This window comes from Danaus plexippus, chromosome 27 (assembly GCF_018135715.1).
Source record: "Danaus plexippus chromosome 27, MEX_DaPlex, whole genome shotgun sequence".
Classification (NCBI taxonomy): domain Eukaryota; kingdom Metazoa; phylum Arthropoda; class Insecta; order Lepidoptera; family Nymphalidae; genus Danaus; species Danaus plexippus.
The window spans coordinates 336,143-354,384 of record NC_083555.1 but is presented as its reverse complement, the minus strand read 5'-3'; the positions used below and the strand labels follow the sequence as shown (position 1 = coordinate 354,384).

The 18,242-nt window shown below is 31.5% G+C and overlaps 1 protein-coding gene across 3 annotated transcripts in view; it reads left to right on the top strand.

Annotated features, from left to right (window-relative positions):
• Nucleotides 1-17,394, top strand: part of LOC116775589 (thyroid receptor-interacting protein 11) — a 29,626-nt gene extending 12,232 nt beyond the window's left edge. For 2 of the 3 annotated variants that reach the window (XM_032668504.2, XM_032668506.2), the window contains 7 exons: nucleotides 10,100-13,279; nucleotides 13,427-13,611; nucleotides 13,734-13,897; nucleotides 13,973-14,176; nucleotides 15,722-15,863; nucleotides 15,986-16,194; nucleotides 16,578-17,394. In XM_032668504.2, coding sequence (XP_032524395.2) covers nucleotides 10,100-13,279; nucleotides 13,427-13,611; nucleotides 13,734-13,897; nucleotides 13,973-14,176; nucleotides 15,722-15,863; nucleotides 15,986-16,194; nucleotides 16,578-16,792 — 4,299 coding nt within the window. In that variant the 3' untranslated portion in view covers nucleotides 16,793-17,394. Of the gene's footprint in view, nucleotides 1-7,316; nucleotides 7,424-10,099; nucleotides 13,280-13,426; nucleotides 13,612-13,733; nucleotides 13,898-13,972; nucleotides 14,177-15,721; nucleotides 15,864-15,985; nucleotides 16,195-16,577 lie in introns of those variants that run through there. The other variant, XM_032668505.2, reaches the window with a different exon arrangement.
• The last annotated feature ends 848 nt before the right edge of the window (nucleotides 17,395-18,242 follow it).

Below are 18,242 nucleotides of genomic sequence, written 5' to 3'. Positions count from 1 at the left end.
TTAATGTCTCTTTATATTGTTAAATACATAAATAAGTTATAAAACATATTCTAATCAAGATTATATTATTTAAGTCGTTTTCGAGCGACTTATTAACAGAGTCCTATGATATATATATGTTATAATATGAAAAGGAATTTATCGAGAAATAATAATAGTAAACAATAAGGAAGCTATTGTTTTTATATAAAAATATATATATATATATATATATATATATATATATATATATATTAATAATTATATATCAAAAGTAAAGTCCATGTTATTTTACTTTAAATTAATTAATATGATTGTCATATATTACAAATCAAATAATATATCACACGTTTCTCATTTAGCTTCCTTTAATTAATTATTGCGTAAACAATTGAAAGAACGACCTATTTATATTTAATTGATCGATGTTTTAATATGGAATTCTTAAAATATACTCAAACAGCAGAAACCTGTGAAAAATAGACAGACATACAACACCGCTTGCTCAGCTGTACGCCGCTCCACACAGCTCGAGCTATGTACTTCAACAATCAACCTTACTGCCAGTAAATAAGCTGGTCGTGTAGCTGTTCCGCCGTTTGTAAATTATAAAGATGCCGCAAAATTTCTCAGAATATTTACATTATCCTTCGCTTAGCAAACTCGTGAATTGTTACTGCATTCTCAAAGTCACTGCTTAATACTCGTTTATTTAATTCCTATAATATTTATATGAAAATTATGAAAATCATTGTCATTTGACACAAAGTTTGTCGTAATTGCAACGACGATTTGAATTCTTTTCTCCACTGGGACTATACTGAAGAGACGGAAGCGCTAAATAAATCGGTATATCAGTATATAAGCCCTTATGATACAAACGTATCGTACATCAGATATTCGTCCAACTAAAGCTCGTTGAATGTGAGTATTTCTTTCCATAATTTATCCTACTCATAGAGGATTTAGTGTCACGTATTATATACTATTAAATTATTCTCCGGAGTGGAGTAATCCGAGACGAACGCAATCAGTAAAATTCGAAAATTTGTCAACATACAAAGACTAGAGAGTTTATTTTTCATAACAATATCAAATGCATATATTTTTTATACTTATATTTAAATTATATGTACTTAATCTTTTGTGTCTTTGTAACTTGTCCAGTCTGTCAACATACTCGTATGTATGTACACTGTGTGAAACAATTCAGAATGGTTTTTCATAAGTTAAAATTTGCAACGAAACACGCGAAACTAAAAACAAAGAGAACTACGGTTTAAATTATTATAATTTAAAATTTAACGAATCCAGTTTATTCGATGACCAATATTCTTATAAGGTTTTTCTTACGAGATGTTTTGTTATTTAAATATCATTGCAAAATGTTCTGACATACAAATTATTTAAATATTATTTTGGTTTGTGAATTCAGTTTTTTTTTCATATTATTTACATTTATTGCTCCATCGTCCGACAGATCCTGTAAATGTTTGGTAACACAAATTACTGAACTGATTAACATTAAATCTAGAATACACTTACACAGATCATGACCAGGAAAATCTAATAATTAATATAATAATTGAATTTTGTTTTAATTTCGTCTTATATTATGTTAGATTATTATTATATTTTTATTTAATAAATAACAGGACGACCTCGACCTCATAATATTATTTCCGCCTTTTGTATAATGAATACTATAGATGTAGCTGTTTAGGGGAAAGACTAATAGATTATATATACATATATATATATTTACTTATACGTATGTATATTACTAATTAAATGACATAATGCCTTCATCACTCCAGGATCGGCTGTTCTTAAGTACAAGTATTGAAACAGCTCCATTATCATTATACGGTCTTTGTTAATGTGATCTCCACAATATTTTTTTAGTTTTCAAATAGTTTTGGTGTAAATACGGTCTATATATGTAACATATAATACTTTATATGTGGCCTATTATGTATATGGATTTATTTACACGTGTGAGAGTGAAGCAACGTGAAGCGACTAGTGTCTGTGTACAGAATACCTTATTGACTCAGTTGAAGAGTGTTGAATACTTGGAAATTTAATTTTCTTTTGTTATCATCACAAAGAGTTGTTTTCTCGGTTACATGTTAGTGATTTTAAAGAATAGTAATTTTCTTGTCATGTTAAATCTTTATATGTATATACATTAATTAATATTGAGCCAGTCAGTGAATTTTTCGGGTATATAAGAGTAAAATTTTAAATAGTGCAAATTTTATAATCAGTTAAACTGTTTCAGAATCAACTCGAATCGCGCAGTATTAATGAGAGCTTAACTTATTCAGTCCTCGTAAAACGATGATTTACAATCTACCATCTAAGTTATACTACAAAACCATTATTGTACGACCCGCCCGCATCTCGGCCGGTTAATTTGTCCGCATGAAGCATTTCACATACTGAACCGGTGTAAAATGACCCGTCATTCATGTATCCAGTGCTCGGGTACTTTGAGATTTGTGTAACGTTTACGGCTCTTTGAAAACGGCTGTTACTGCCCGAACGTGACTAGCATGCGACGCCATTCATGATAATGTGAAAAAAGAATGCGGGTTGCTTCTACACCTGTCAACTGTCAACTGCTGGAGGCTTTTTTATTTTTTTCATTAACGCCCAGTATTTGTAGTATTTTTTTTTTATTAACTTTAACCATTTGTAGTGATATTTTTCACCGTTTTTTATTAACTGCCAGTTTTTTCACATTTTTTTTATTTTAACGAACAGTATTTGAAGTATTTTTCGTTTAATATTTTAAATCTAACTATTTAATCTAATTAAGTTGCTTGTCTTATCGCCTTCCCTCTTTGTCGAACCTAAAAACAGTTTCCCTAAATTTTATTCAAAAGCCGCTTTCACTGTAAGATTTAAAATGTAGATGTAACATTTCGTAAGCTAACCTCCGCTAACCTGTACATCACATAGTAAATGCAGTGTTATTGTCATTATAATATATTTAAATCCAAGCTGTTGCAAGTTCGGACTGAATATTCTATGTGACGTAAGTCTCTTTGTTTATTTAGAGGATTTTTGGTTACGTTATCGCAACGCTGGCAACGTTTGCCACGGATTTTTCTACAAAATTAAAAAAAATAATAATGTACGGGCTGTTATTTTTTTCCATTTTAAACATGCTTCCCTTTAAAATGCACTATTTATTTGACCTTATTTTTTATCATCGGTACAGTTTCGCAAGTAATATTTGCCTTTCGAATAACCCAGTCCTAAAGTACGGGTGGGCCCTTTGTTGGCTCTCGACTTTATTTGTTTTTGCCTTTGACGGTGTTTAAGATAATGACAGTTTCGTTTTATTATTTTTAGGAGATTTTGTATATATTAAAACCTGAATATATAATCTACAAAGATATAACTTGATAATACTTATTGAAAAATTAATATTTTTTTTGTACCCAGGGAAGAGGGTATCTTCATATCTATGTACCTTTGTAAACTTGGTCCAAAAATATATCTACCTTCGTGTGAATGAAAAGTATCATAGTTTCTATTTTATTTCACGTTAATGTTCATTATACACATTATATAGATTTACGACCCTAAGAAACTACAGGATCAGATTTCAATGCACTTGGTAATGTAGGAAGCAATAATTTCCTCAATAAAAACCCTACACCGAATAAACTGTGAACTATATGCGCTCGCGCAGGCTTTATCGTTCAACAAACCCTACACCCGTCTCTCTCCCTCTTGCGGGGCTCCGGTATGTCCTCTCTCTCTCTTTCCGTTGCCTGGCAACGCTTGTTTACACAAAAGTATAATGAAGTTGAATGTTCGATACTGTATGCAAAAGTATAATATGAAATTAATAATGGCTTATGTTTACCGATGTCGCCAGCTTTGCTCAGATGGCTTTTCAAGTTTGTTGAACTTTCAAAATTTTCTCTTATAATAAAAGTAATTATTTTTTTGTAATAGTTGCTATGGGAACTAAAGATGGACATCTCAAATAATCTAGCTTCGTTATTCCTGAATTAATGTTCAAATATTTTTACCGTATCATATCATTAAAAATACACAGTGCCAGTTACTGTATTCCGTCGAAAGCAGTTTCGATTCCAGCTTTTGTAAATGAATTTTCCATTCTATATTTTCAGTACTGCTTTGAGTTATAAACTCTGCTCTACGAATATAGAATTTGTATATTAAGAACAAAATGGGGTTATATAAATTCTGTAAAATTTTTCATGTGGTTTGGGCACGGGTCAGTTGTTGTAATACAATCATCTGAGGTCTAAACTGTCCCTTCATATACGATGGATGTCTGGAAAGTGGTTTCGTTGAAATATAACAGAAGTGACACAGGAAATTCTAGATTTATAATAACTCGTTCATACCTGGATTATAAGAGTGACCTGAATTGTATGGAATTATATATTATATATGACAATTTAGAAAAAACGAAACTTATTTGAATATGTGTTTGTATTTCGTGAGGGAAATATCGTGTATATTATTCTGTGTTCAAGTCTAATTAAGTTTTAGTTGAGAATTATTATTACAGATTTTCTTAGTTCTATTTTGGTATTTACGTTTGAATTCATTACTCATTTATATTTTGTCTGTAAAACATATGAGATTAAAATTTTAGTCAATTTATTATTGCTATATTTATTGCCAACTATAATACAATATATTACTTTTATTCAAACAAAAGAACTAACATCCTAATTTTGTCTGGACTCAGATTAGTTGTAGAACAAAAAATGTTATACTTTCTGTTTTTAGTATAATGTGACTATATCATACGTAGGCTACGAAAATATTGCTACCTTTTATTTCTTCAGTACTTATTGAAAAAAAAAGCTTACTGCAGATTATTGGAAATTTGTATAATTCGTCCCAATTTAAGTTAAAATAAAATCTTTTATTATTTATTATAAAAATCACTTCAAATATGACCAACGAAAATATATAAATAGCGAATGTCTTATCAAAGTTTGTTCGAAACAGTGTCAATATCTAAATATTTTAATACATTATGTATGCACTATGCAGTACATAAGATCCCTCAACCCAAATCCTTGAGTGTTCACACAACTCAAGCGAACTTCGTGCGACACAATGCGCTATTTCTGCGGTAGTTTTAACAGCCGAGCTCACAAACTGGCCGTTTATTAGTTATTTTGTTGAATACGCACTGTAACTACTAAATATCTGAATTCTATAATTAAAATTATGTAACATTCTTATAGCGTATAGATTTCAGTACATTTCTGTCATTCAGCATCCAGAGCTAAATATATCATTAATTATCTCACATCTCTGTCGTTTTTTATTTGTTGAAGATTTTTTTTATAGCATCACGTCCATCATTGCATGTTTTATGAGCAATAAATAAATTAATTGAATGCGAATATAATATTAATTATTAAAAATTGTGTTAAATATATTTTATTAATCTAACAAACGTATACAGTATTCTGTTGACATAGAGCATATTTCAGCTTGTGTAGATTTGAGTTAAATAAACCTTGTACCAGATTCTGGTGTTAGGAATATTTATTCATTATTATTTCAGTTTTATAGATGACCTACAGACCCCAGCTTGGGTTGAAACTTACATTCAGTACTGGTTATATGAATAGAGAGGACAGAGTGTATGTGAAATTCTCGAGATATAAAGACTTATTTATGACTGTCATATTTATATTCAATTTATTTCAAACCGTTGGCCTTAGCAGTATTAGATTTTTTCGATTTCATAGTATTGAGATCCACTTCTCAATACTATGAAATGTAACTTAATTCCTCCCAAAGATATTTCTTTTAGACGAAATCGTCCTTTATAATTGATTAATACGTAGGATCTATGAGATGTCCTTAAGAAAATTAATTTCCAAGATTTTTTTTAACTTATGCTTCCATGGAAGAACTGTATGGAAAATAACTCTGAATAGTGTTGTTTTTTCTCCCCGTAACAAATAGATTATATGTAAACGTAACATTATTATTTAATATTCGTTGCACTTATCGCATGCATTGTGCATCTATGGTATTTATATACTAGCACCAAGGTCAATCATAATTCGTAGTCCATCATAAAATGCGTTTCACCATGACCGACTTCATGTTTGTGCACGCCACCAACATTTCATTTTACGTGATGACCCTCCTAATTATTGAAAATTATTGTTTTTTTTTTATTACCTGCAAATAAAAACTAATCGCAGAAAACGAACATCCGTTCTCTGTATATTTTCGTAAAATATATATTGTAATACTGTCAAATGTACATAGAAAAATAGATAGACCCTCACAGAATTCGAACCTGCAACCCTTCTCGCTGTTTGTTTAATACCTGATCGTTTTATAAATCTATCCTCTGTTAACAAACTGACTACACATGCGCCGGCGGTGACGTTGGACCATGCACTCTCAATGGCCACGCGTAAAATCATCTGAATACGTCTTATACGGCATAACGGAAATAGAAATGAACCTTAACATTATAGCTATAAGAGCTACAAACCTACATCCACATAATCACGTAAGACCTCACATAAAACGGTATCCTTCAAATGAAACAATTTAGTTTTTTTCATATATCTTACAATGAGGTATGACGTACGCGAATGGGCGACACCGATTACAAATGCATTTAAACTGCTACAAGCGGCTGCATTACAATCTGTCGATCGAATCTAAACTTAATGCATTTAAAGACAGAGTTAAAAATATTCTAAAGGTATTAGTGTGGCCGCTACTGTAATTTGAACCGTAATTTGTTTGATGGTCATCTCGCACGCGACTCGTTCCGCTGCTGACTCTGGAAGGACGTCGGGTTATATCGAATTGATTTAGCTCGTTTGTCCTTAATAAAATAAAATCTTTGTCGTTTATATGTCTGTTATATAATTGAGATGCAAAAATATCCCCTTTGGGAACCCTAGCTCCCAGTCTTTGTTTGTTTGTAGTGTTGGTCGTGATGTGATATTAGGGGAGTTATGATTTAACGAATCCATTACATCATATCAATACAATAGTATTGTTCATCTGCATTAGATTATAAACTAATCACAACAGAGGCAGTTCCATACAAAGGCTTGTTATGAAAACTTGCGCTGGTAGCCACCAGTGTGCTGTACGATCCGCTATTGTTATATCGCTGGATATTTGAAAAATATCTACTCTGTGTGATTAATAGTACATATAAAATACTCATAAGTTAGTGAAATGTAGTTCCGTGTATACATTGAAAATAAAAATTAAATTAATTAAGATAAAATCATAGCGTTATGATAAATGGTGATTTGGGACCTGTTTCACTGTAGTGTAAATTAACAATATTTTGATGAATAACATGAATATAGCCAAATTGTTCCTCTGCGTGTGTCAGATCTGCCAGGTTTTAGTGTCAGCGTGGCAGTTCAGAGATTATAATCAGGTAAACAATGCTGTTGACTTCATTTTAATGTTCTTACAACGTCTGTGAGAATTTAATTAATTGCGTATCGAGGATTAAAATTAAATACTTCACAATTAAATTGTTTAAATTCTGTATGAATTTAAACTAAGATGAGTATTATAATTGTGTACATTACATATTTCAGAGCAAATAATTTTATCGCAAATATACATATATGTGTAAATTAATGCGTTGTCATATATATCGTGATACAATGCGACATTTTTATTTAAATCATGTATATCCAGTTCACGATAATTCATTCTCATGGCAAGTATATATAAATGTAATGCTCAAAATCAGTACCGTAACCGAATGGATGCGTTCCACCGTTAGGAATGACAAATGACCAAAAAATAATACAAGTGAGGAATTATCTTAAGACGCCTTGACCGGATTCCCAGTTCCAATCTGCATAATTGACAACCTTTTGTAGTTACACAACCTCATTATTGAAAATCATATTTTTTTTTTCTCATCGTCACAGTGTTACTTCTTTAAAATTAAACTGGGGTTATAGAAGCTTTTTAGTTGATTGTAATGTTAAATTTATCATACATTTATTTTACAATTATGATGCCATTATTATTATTATTGATAATAAATTCCTTTTTAAAATTACTCTCAGTAAACATGTTATATTAAAAATTACTATCTTTTTTTTTTATTATTATTATAATAGCATTCCTTTCTTGAAATTTAACATTTCGTTAAAAATACTATATAATTTTATATGATATTGTAAGAAAATATATGAGCGTAGTTTATGTGAAGGAATCGGTAATTTCCCTATTCTTCTAAGTCGGGGCTTAGAACAACAATAAATATGTTCGTGCGTCGACAATGGCCCATAAACTTGCGTAACTGTTATTATATCAAACTAAGGTTCTTGCTGAACGAGATATGCACGAACGTACTAATAATATAGTTTTTGTATAATATTCAGTACAAAAAAAATTGCTAGTTTAATGAGACCTTTAAAATAATACCTCTTTCTGTCCCGCCTGTATATATTGTCAAGAGTTTTATTCGATTTGACTGTGTTGTGCTATTTCATATTTTGAGACTGAAATAGAAGCCAAAATATTAAATTAATTTTTTTTGTCCCTTGGAAACGGTAAGGTTTGCGTTGATGTCGGATTTTCGTATAACTTGCAAAATGCTTCATAGATATAATTCAAACATATAAGAAGTTAATAACATTAAATATAATAAATAATTTAATAATACCAAGCGAGACTGAAAATAATAATAGTCAGTGCTCACCAAGTTATTTTATTAAAATCACCCGTAACTTAAACATTATTTTTAAATGTTTTGATAAATATGAAAAACAAATCACGCTGTGAATAAACGTGAATCTATTTTCAGTATAGACATTATAACACGCTAGTATAAAAGATATGTAGGCAATAAAGGTGTTTAATCTAAAACTAAAGACCTAACCCGCACGGAGTGAGCTCACCGGTCATGTTGATAACGTGATAACAGATAAGATAAGGCAGTTCAAATAGAGCGGTGACCGTTACTGTATTACTGGGAACATACAAAAAATATTATACACACATACACACATAGTAACCTGATGTGTAACTTTAGTTACAGTATCTGTGTTTAAGGTATATTATTATTATTCATAAGTTATGTGTACGTTTCTTTAGTTAGTAACTATTTGTTAAATCGTTGGATATATACATGTAAATAAATATACGAGTTCTTATAACAATTATGGTATATTTAATGAAGAATATTCCCCGAAGCAGTTGTTGAGTCGTGTAATTATTCAGGCCGATAATATTATAATACGTGAGTAACTTTCGAGCGAATTCGTAAATTAAAAAAGAAACATTTGAAATTCAAATTGTAACAATTAGTGTTATCTATTCAGACGTAAAAAAATTAAATTTTATGTTATTTTTTTATATAAAAGTGTTCAAAGATACCGAAAAACCATAGATTTCAATATAGCTTTAAGTCAAAGCATTTAAAAATGGTATTTCTATCACTTGTAAACTATTCCCCGAAATGGAAAGGAAAAGATTCCTTATGAAAAGTAAAATAAATTTGATAATTGTTTTTAATATTAAAGTATCTCGAGGATGAGTTATTACAAATTGGATTTCTTATTAAAAAACTATCGTCCTTATCGTTATAATGTGCTTCGTATCCTACACTTACGCAGACAAAAAGGTTTCGGTACCTAAAATCGACGTGGAATGGAAAAAAATACGCTAAAATAAAACAGTGTGATAAATTGCGAAACTAATCGACGACAATGGTTATCGCTCTAATGAATAAAAGAAGGGCAAAACCTGTATATGTGTGTATATCTGTAACACATTAACTATGTACATGAGTCAAGCAATGAGCCATAAAGCCTAGATAACATATCGTGTTTGAACAAACCTACTAACACATGTCGTTTTATTGATTCCCAATTATTGACTCTAATGTACTACTTATAAGGACTATATTTGCTTGTTATTAAATTTAAAAGCCGTGTGCTTCTAAGCTGTGAGTTTAAAGTTTTACTAGCTGGTTACTCTTACTGTTTTAATATTTGAAATGTTAGGGTTATTTTAGTGTCAGCCTTAGCGGTAGGAAGTCGTATTACTATATGCCTTTTTATTAATAATTTTACCGTCACCGTTACAGAAACTTTCGAGGCGAAATGGTCTTAAAGAAGAAGAGTCTAGTTGGTACTGGGATCCGCCGCCGAGACCTGCTAATAATATCGACAATGAAGTCGAGAAACAATACATATTACAAATTCAAGAATTACAAAACGAATTATCCGCCTTAAAAGAGAACTACGCAATGGATCAAAAATACGAAAATGATGAAGAACTTCTAAGACTCAGAGAAGAAAACAAGAACTTGACCTGCAGTCTGGACGACTTAGACAGCCAGCACCAGCTGGCGATGGAGAAGTTACTGACCTTAAAGAAAGAATTGCAAAAGAATTTCGAAATCTTAAAACAGGAACACGAAGAGTTGAAAAGTTCAAACGATGATTATGCAACTGAAATTAAGGTGTTACTTCATAAAATTGGTCAAAGAGATCAAGAAATAGAAAATCTAAAGTCCGGCAACCCTGATTACAATACTTTACTTCATAAATATCAAAACTTAGAAAGAATACACAGCCTGTTAAGAGAGAACGCTGAAAAGTTTCAAGAGGAGAACCAAGAGTTGCACGAAGAAATATTTAAATTACAGGAACAGGTTACAAAATTAGAACACGACATAGAGATTGCTGGGAAGCAAAACGAAGCGTCTAATTTGGTATCAAGGGAAAAGTATGAAGAACTTTTAAAAGAAATCAATGATCTGAAACATATCCGTGATTCAAATCAAGTGCATTTAGATGAAATAAATATAGATGACAATGCTAAAGGTGTTATAGAAACATTGAAGAGGGATATCAGTGAATTGAAACGAAAATTGGCACAGTGTGATGGGGAGGTTCACGACACTAAAGATGGCAAAGTTATGAAAACAGATAAAATAATGCAACTTTACAATCGGTATGTCAATTTTGATTTGCCGGTTGATTACGTGGGAGAAATACCCTCTGGTCCTGAAAATATAATATTACATAAAATAGAAACGTCTTTTAAAACGCTTAATGCATTCAAAAAAGAAATTGACCTGTTGGAACATAAACTGTCAGAAAAAAAATTATTCGCCAGTCATCTTCAAACACAGATTGATGATTTAACTAATGAAAATGAATATCTTACATCAGACATACAACATTTTGAAGGTGAGTTAGAGGAAATGAAGAAAAACAATGATTTTCTTATAGCTGAAATAGCTGCCTTAAAGAATTCTTCCAAATTAGAACCAATAATAGAAACTCATGAAGATAATCTAGCAAAATTGGAAACGGAACTAGCGGATTGCAATAGAATTAACAAAACATTTGAATCAGAAATTAAAAGGATAGAAAACGAATTAAAGGAGGTTCAAAATGAAAAGAAAATTCTCCAAGAAAGTCTTACTGATATGAAAAATAAATATACTTCAATGTTACAAGAACTTAATGATTGTAAATCACAAACTCTAGTTGTACAAGAACTTGAAAATGAAGCCAATGTGACACAGAATGTAAAATTCCAAAAAACCATTTCTGAAAACGATGATTTGAAAAAAAAGTTACACGCGGCTTCGTCGAAAAATGAGCAACTATTGATAGATATCCATATATTAGAAAATGACAAAGTTTTACTCACTAAACAGTTGGATGACCTGAAAGAGGCACTAGTTAGTAAATCTAACATAGAAACAAGCACTCATAATGAAATGAGTGGCTTAGAGCAAAAAACTATAGAACTGCAAAGTAATTTACAAGAAACATTATCCAAAATTAATGAATTAGAGAAAGAAAATAAAACATTAAAGGAGCAACAGAGCTCTTTTCCAACAGACGCTTGTACAACAGATATAGATAAAGTAACCTTAGAAAATAATAGATTATTAGGAAAGCTGGAGGAAACTTTAAAAGAGAATACAACTTTAAAGGGAGATATTGAACGATTAAAAAATGAGCTCAGCCACTTTAAATATTTAAATAAATGTTTAGTAGATGAAAACAATTTTCTAAAAGAGAAAGAAAAAGCTGCCGGCGAAGAAATTTCAAAGCTTAAAGATTCGATAAATAATCTGAGCCGCAAAGAAGACGAGTTTTATGAAGTAAATAAGGAATTATTATCACTCAAAGACAAAAATAAGCACTTGGAGCAAAATAAATTACAGCTTGAAATAGAATTAGCTTCCACGGATGGTAAAATAGTTCAGTTAGAAGAAGAATTCGAAAAATTAATATCAGACCTAAATGACAAAGATTCCATTATTGATAATTTAAATATTACAGTAAATAAAACCACTAATGAACTTTCAACGCTTCATAAAAATTTATCAGAAATAGAAAGCAGCTTAGAAATTAAAAATAAAGAAATTGAACGCCTACAAAATTCTCTACAAGATGTCACTCAAAAAATGAATAACACGAATCTCAGTTCAAACCAAAGTATTGAAGAATTGAAAAAGTTACAAATAGAAAAAGAAGAAATTAATAAACAGATGTTCAGTCTTCAAGACGATGTAAATCAAAAAAATACAGAGATCACTTCATTAAGTAATACCCTTCAAGAATTTGAGAAGTCATGTGCAGACCGTAACCTCATGCTAGAAAAGAGAGATAAGGAAATAAAAGAATTAAATCAATCCATACTAGAATTATCTGATAAAATTAAGGCATCCGAAAACACAATTCAGCCAAATGATGAATATGCGAAACTGTTAGATGAAAAGAAAGCTGTAGATAAAATTGTAGATGAATTAAGATACAGCATTGAAGTGAAAGAAAAGAATTTATTAGATGAAAGACATAGATGTGATGAATTGGAAAAAACTTGCGAAGAATTAAAAACGACCATAAATAATTCAATCGCTGAGAAAAATGAATTAATCAATCTCGTTAATTTAAAACACAACGAAAGTATTCAATACCATAATGAGATACAAAGGCTAAATCACATTCTCGTCGAACAGACGACTGAGTTTAAGAAGATTATAGAAGAGAAAGATATTACTATAAGACATATAGCTGACGGATGTTCAAATTGTGAAGTATTGCGTACAACTATTAAAGAAAAAGATGAAATCATCCTCGCATTAAATCAGAACGTGAGTGATTATGAAAGGACGAAATCTGAACTTGTGAACGCTACTGAAACGGTCAAAAGTTTGACAAAACGTTGTGAAGATTTTGACAAAAATATTACAATCGAGAAACAGAAGGTGAAGAATTTGACAGCAGAAAACGCACAGGTAATATAAATCATTAATATCCAAACATTTTTAAAAGTTACAATTGAATCTAAAATTTTGAATCAAGTCTCTTTTAAATAAAACTTTGATATTGTTAATTCTCTCGTATCGATTACAATTTTAAATATAGTCCTTTCCATTTTATAGTTGTCTGAAAAAGAGCAGAATTCCTCGAAGGAATTAGAAAGATTACGTCATCACTTAATGGAAACCGAGGAGAGTTATACACAGGAATTGATGACGTCAGAGCAAAAGTTGAACGAATGTCAGACAAGATTACATCAAGTAGAGGAAAGAGCAAAGCAGACGAGCACGGTCTATACCAGTAATAGGTGTGTAAATATCATTGAAATATTTTATAACGACGTATTTAAGTGCTTATTATTTTAGTTCCTAAATTCCTTGCGTAATGAAACGATACACAAGTATGAAACACATGTTTTATTTCACGCAGCATCCGAGCCAATCAAGAAGTAGAAACATTAAGAAATCAGATTAAACTGTTAGAGAAGCAAAGAGAAGATGTTCAATTGAAATTGAGTGAAGCGGAAGATGCGAGGAACAGAAGCGAAGCCGCGCTAACAAACCTGCAGGTGGTGTTGGAACAGTTTCAGTTAGGTGAGTCCTGTAAATTATTATAATGTAATAATAGTTAAAATGAAACAAATTAACTTTGTGACATCAAATAAACAGACAAAGAAAGAGACATACATGCAGCGACAGAAAAAATCCGAAACAAAACGGAAGAATTTAGACGAGCCAATGAAGAATTACGGAATGAAATCTCTAGACTACATAAGAAGTTGGAGGAATCCAGCGCTGGTCTGAAAGCGGCGACTAGGCTCGGAGACCAGGTTGAAACCAAAACAGCTCAAATCAATGACTTGAAGGAACAAGGTTAGAAATTAAATTGCTTTATCTTAGCGATTGAATGTTTCTTATAGATAATAATCTTATTCAGTAGTTTTTATTATGTTAGTAACAGAAACAGGAAATGTATTCATTGTTGCGTATGTAGTTTCTATAATAATATTGTACATAGCACGTTTTCCGATATGAGAGTATAATTATTATATAAGATTTTTGTTTTGTTTTGCGACACTGCATATATTACAAAATTTTAATATTGATGTTGCTCGAGAATTTTATCAAGTACCTATGAAATAATGAAAGTACGGGAAATGGCTAAATATCAGCTGGTAATTCTGGGGTCGTTACCCCCAGGTTATCAGTTGGTATACAGTTGTTTTCCGATCGAGCTCTGTTAATTGAAAAGACTGTGACACACGTAAGTCCATTCCGTATACCTTGATGATGTTATTATGTGTTGTCTCAGCATTAACTTTGACCGTCGTTTGTATCGTTTGCTAGTATCGTTACTTTAATTTATTGTATTCTATTCGTATTCTGATGTTGAAATATTGATTGATTTAACGAATTTTATATATACATATAATGATATTTCAATAACAGACAGCTTAAAAGCTACACAAAGAAGCTTGCATCCACTTCGTTCTAATCTCATTTGGTAACTGTGAGACTTCACAACGTCTTCTGTAGACGTCAACTCAACTCAGATTATCATATGGGGTTTGATCGAGGCGAGAGTTTTAACATCGTGGCGTCTCTCACCATCTTTATTTGCTTTATCGTGTGAAGTGATTGGAATGATTTATTTTGTATGCACATGCAAGAAATGCACTAGATGTTGTTTTTAAACGTTTTCCTATTTGTTTTTTTTCCTTTTTTGTACATATTCGAAAAAGTGAATATATCTGGATGTTGGGACATATCCAGGTTGATGAATTATAATTAATGTTTTTGGAATAATCACATTTTCGAAGCCCTTAAATGTGTTCCTCGCTCAGTAGAAGAGTAGAAGACTGTTTTTGCTTCACCGTCTCTGAGTATTACTTCAGGTACTGGTGGTATGATAACGGGGACAATGATCACTAGCACTTTGTTAACAGAAAATCTTTTGGATCATCGAGAGAGTGCAGTTTAGTTCTACGTAAACTTCGACCAAAAATTATTGCAATAATTTCATTTATCAAACAATTCCTGTTGATCTTTATATGTTTTCTGCTCTCATTGACATGGAGTATAAATATTTGTGGTCCAAAACATTATCAAGTGCTAGTATCATAAGTTCTCGACCCAGTGGCTGAATAATACTTTGAGATCGTGCTAGCCGTTCATCGAGTCGACCGCCGCCTGGTAAGATAGTGCAGCATTGTTACCAGTAGATGTCTTAAATTAGTTGTAATGTAACTTAGTACGCATGTTATTTAAAGATACCAAAGAATCGATCTATTTTTAGGACATACGATATAATTGTTAAAATAATGTTCAATATTTTAATTTTTTTCTATATGATATTTTTTTCCTTCGAAAATTAGATTGTTTTTATTAATAATAAATCCACGTTAATAATTTCAACAGTTCGAGCTCTACAGAGTACGGTGGCGGCGGCGGAAGAGAGGTACTACAACGCCATATCTAACCAACAGGACAAAGTTGATAAAAACCTGGTTAAGAACCTAGTTATAAACTACGTGGTCAGTTCCCAGAATAATTTGAACAGGTCAGTTAGTCTAACTCGTATTTACCTTACGGAACTATTTATATTATGTATTATACAGTGTCACGTCCAGCAATAAGTTACCGAAATTTAAAGAAATAAAATAATATATATTTTCCTTCCAGAACCCAAACTCTCAGAATATTGTCGACGGTCCTAGACTTCAATCAGACGGAATGTGAAAAACTTGGTCTCATGAAGTCGAACACTTCCAAGGACAGTCTGGCGGCGGAGTTCGTGAAGTTCTTACAAAACGAATCCAAACCTCGCGCCGCACTACCTGATATGATGGGTCTCGGCAGTGTTGCCAGCTCACGGAAGAGTTCCACTGTTGGTGGGTAGTCTAACATTCATGAGATAGTCATTGACATTTTTGACACAGTTTTTCTATTTCTTTGCACATTCTTGTACATTTCTTTGGGAAACTTGAAAAAAATGTATTTATTTAACTCTTCATATAGAAATAATATTATTTTTACAAGAATAGAAAGTATCTGTTTTTGATGCTACATTGTAGTGTTCTTGGGTTATATATATATATATATATATATATATATATATATATATATATATATATATATATATATATATCTTCTTTTAAGTGTCAATCATTCTGTTTGTTCCGTCCAATGTTACAAACGGCTCCAAAGCCAGTTAATACTGGTTCTGACACAACTCCAGACCTCTGCTCCATCAAACGTATTCCGTCCATTCCAGGTCCGACCCCAGTGTTCGAGGCGGGTCACAAACGTAATCCATCTAACAATTCAAACAACTTGCTTTTCCATAATTTGGACAACATGGACACGGCGTCACAGGTATCGTTGGAGTCAGACACGAGGGTCATACCGATAAACGCTCTCGACACCGGAGTCAATCAGATGAGAAACAACGAAGGCGCCATCTTGAAACACGTTCTGAAGGATATGTAATAAAAAAAAGTATTTTTTTCACGACGTCACCAAGTCAGCCATCTTGTTTTCTTTGTTCATAGATCGTTCTGGAACTGTCCCCTTAAATAACTTTGATTGTAATTAATAGCATTTATTTTTAGATACGTAATTGACATTTCTTTTATAACTTGATATCATTTCCAAATGTTTTTTTCGTCCTTCACACATGTCATCTCTTATGCAGATAGTATTTCTTACGTTTCTTTCGTCCGCTTCTAAAACTAATTTCATTTTATTTTCCGTGAAAAATATGTTATATTTTAAGACAAGAATATCAGAAAATGGGAGGAGATGGAAATTGAAGATTTTAATTTCATCAATAACTTTGTAGTTTTTACGTTCAAAAATCATTGTGATCCTATGTGTATATAATAATTAAGAAATTATAATAATTTATTTATAATGTGCTTCGAATTAATTTTAATTAATGAATTAAATTTTAGCCGTTTTTAATACGTTAATATTTGCTCGGTTAGCAAAGCTTGTAATATCGATACTGTTTATGGGATTATTACATAATTTTAAATTAGTTCGTCATAAAATGTATTTCTTTCTTTGATAAATAAATATTTATAACAAAACGGTTTATTTTATTTTCTAAAAATTGCGGGAGACGATGTGGAAGAAAGATTCGTGAACTTCACTGCGGGAGTTTTTTTGTTCCTTACCCTTAGGAAAAGTATGGCTAGTTAACCAAACACGTACAGTTTATACGGTTTGATTTGTTTTGCAATTAATTTATGAATGAAAAATATACCAGCAGTGTGTGTTTTGCTTAATTACGAAAATGTCTACTCACTGTAACTGTATCCCAACGTGAAGTTGAAGCAATTATAAAGAATAAATATTCAATAATACTTTACTACTGGTATAGCACATTTAAATGATTTTCGACTTCCTCACAACCCTTTATATATATTAAACTATGTTTATTGTATATGGTTTTTTTCCTTCGCTGCCTGCTTAGCTCAGCAATCTGTCATAGACATTTAGCCATTTTTTTTTTGACGGAGCACGAGGGGTCGTCCATTGCCCTCTCTCTATTCTTTTGGGAAACGCTTTATAAGATTTGGGACACTGTTCCTTCTCAGTCTTGAGTGCATTATACTTCCAGAACCCGTCAGCCTAGCAGCTAGCTCATTTACATGACCAACCAATATTAGTATTGGTTGGTAGTTTAGGCTACGCGTAGCAATTTCTTGCTTCATTGTGTTAAGGCCCAGGTCATGTGTTATGTTTTTGTTGTGGATGCATTTAGGAATATTGAATACGGATCTCATAGCTATCGCTTAAAATCTTTAAAAGATTTCCATGTTACTATTGACGCCATCATAGAATAGCTGATTAAGTTATTGGAGATAATCGACTATGTTGTAATCTTTTGTGAGGTCGGAACTAGGCGTGGTGTGAAAACGTTTTCTAGGTGTTC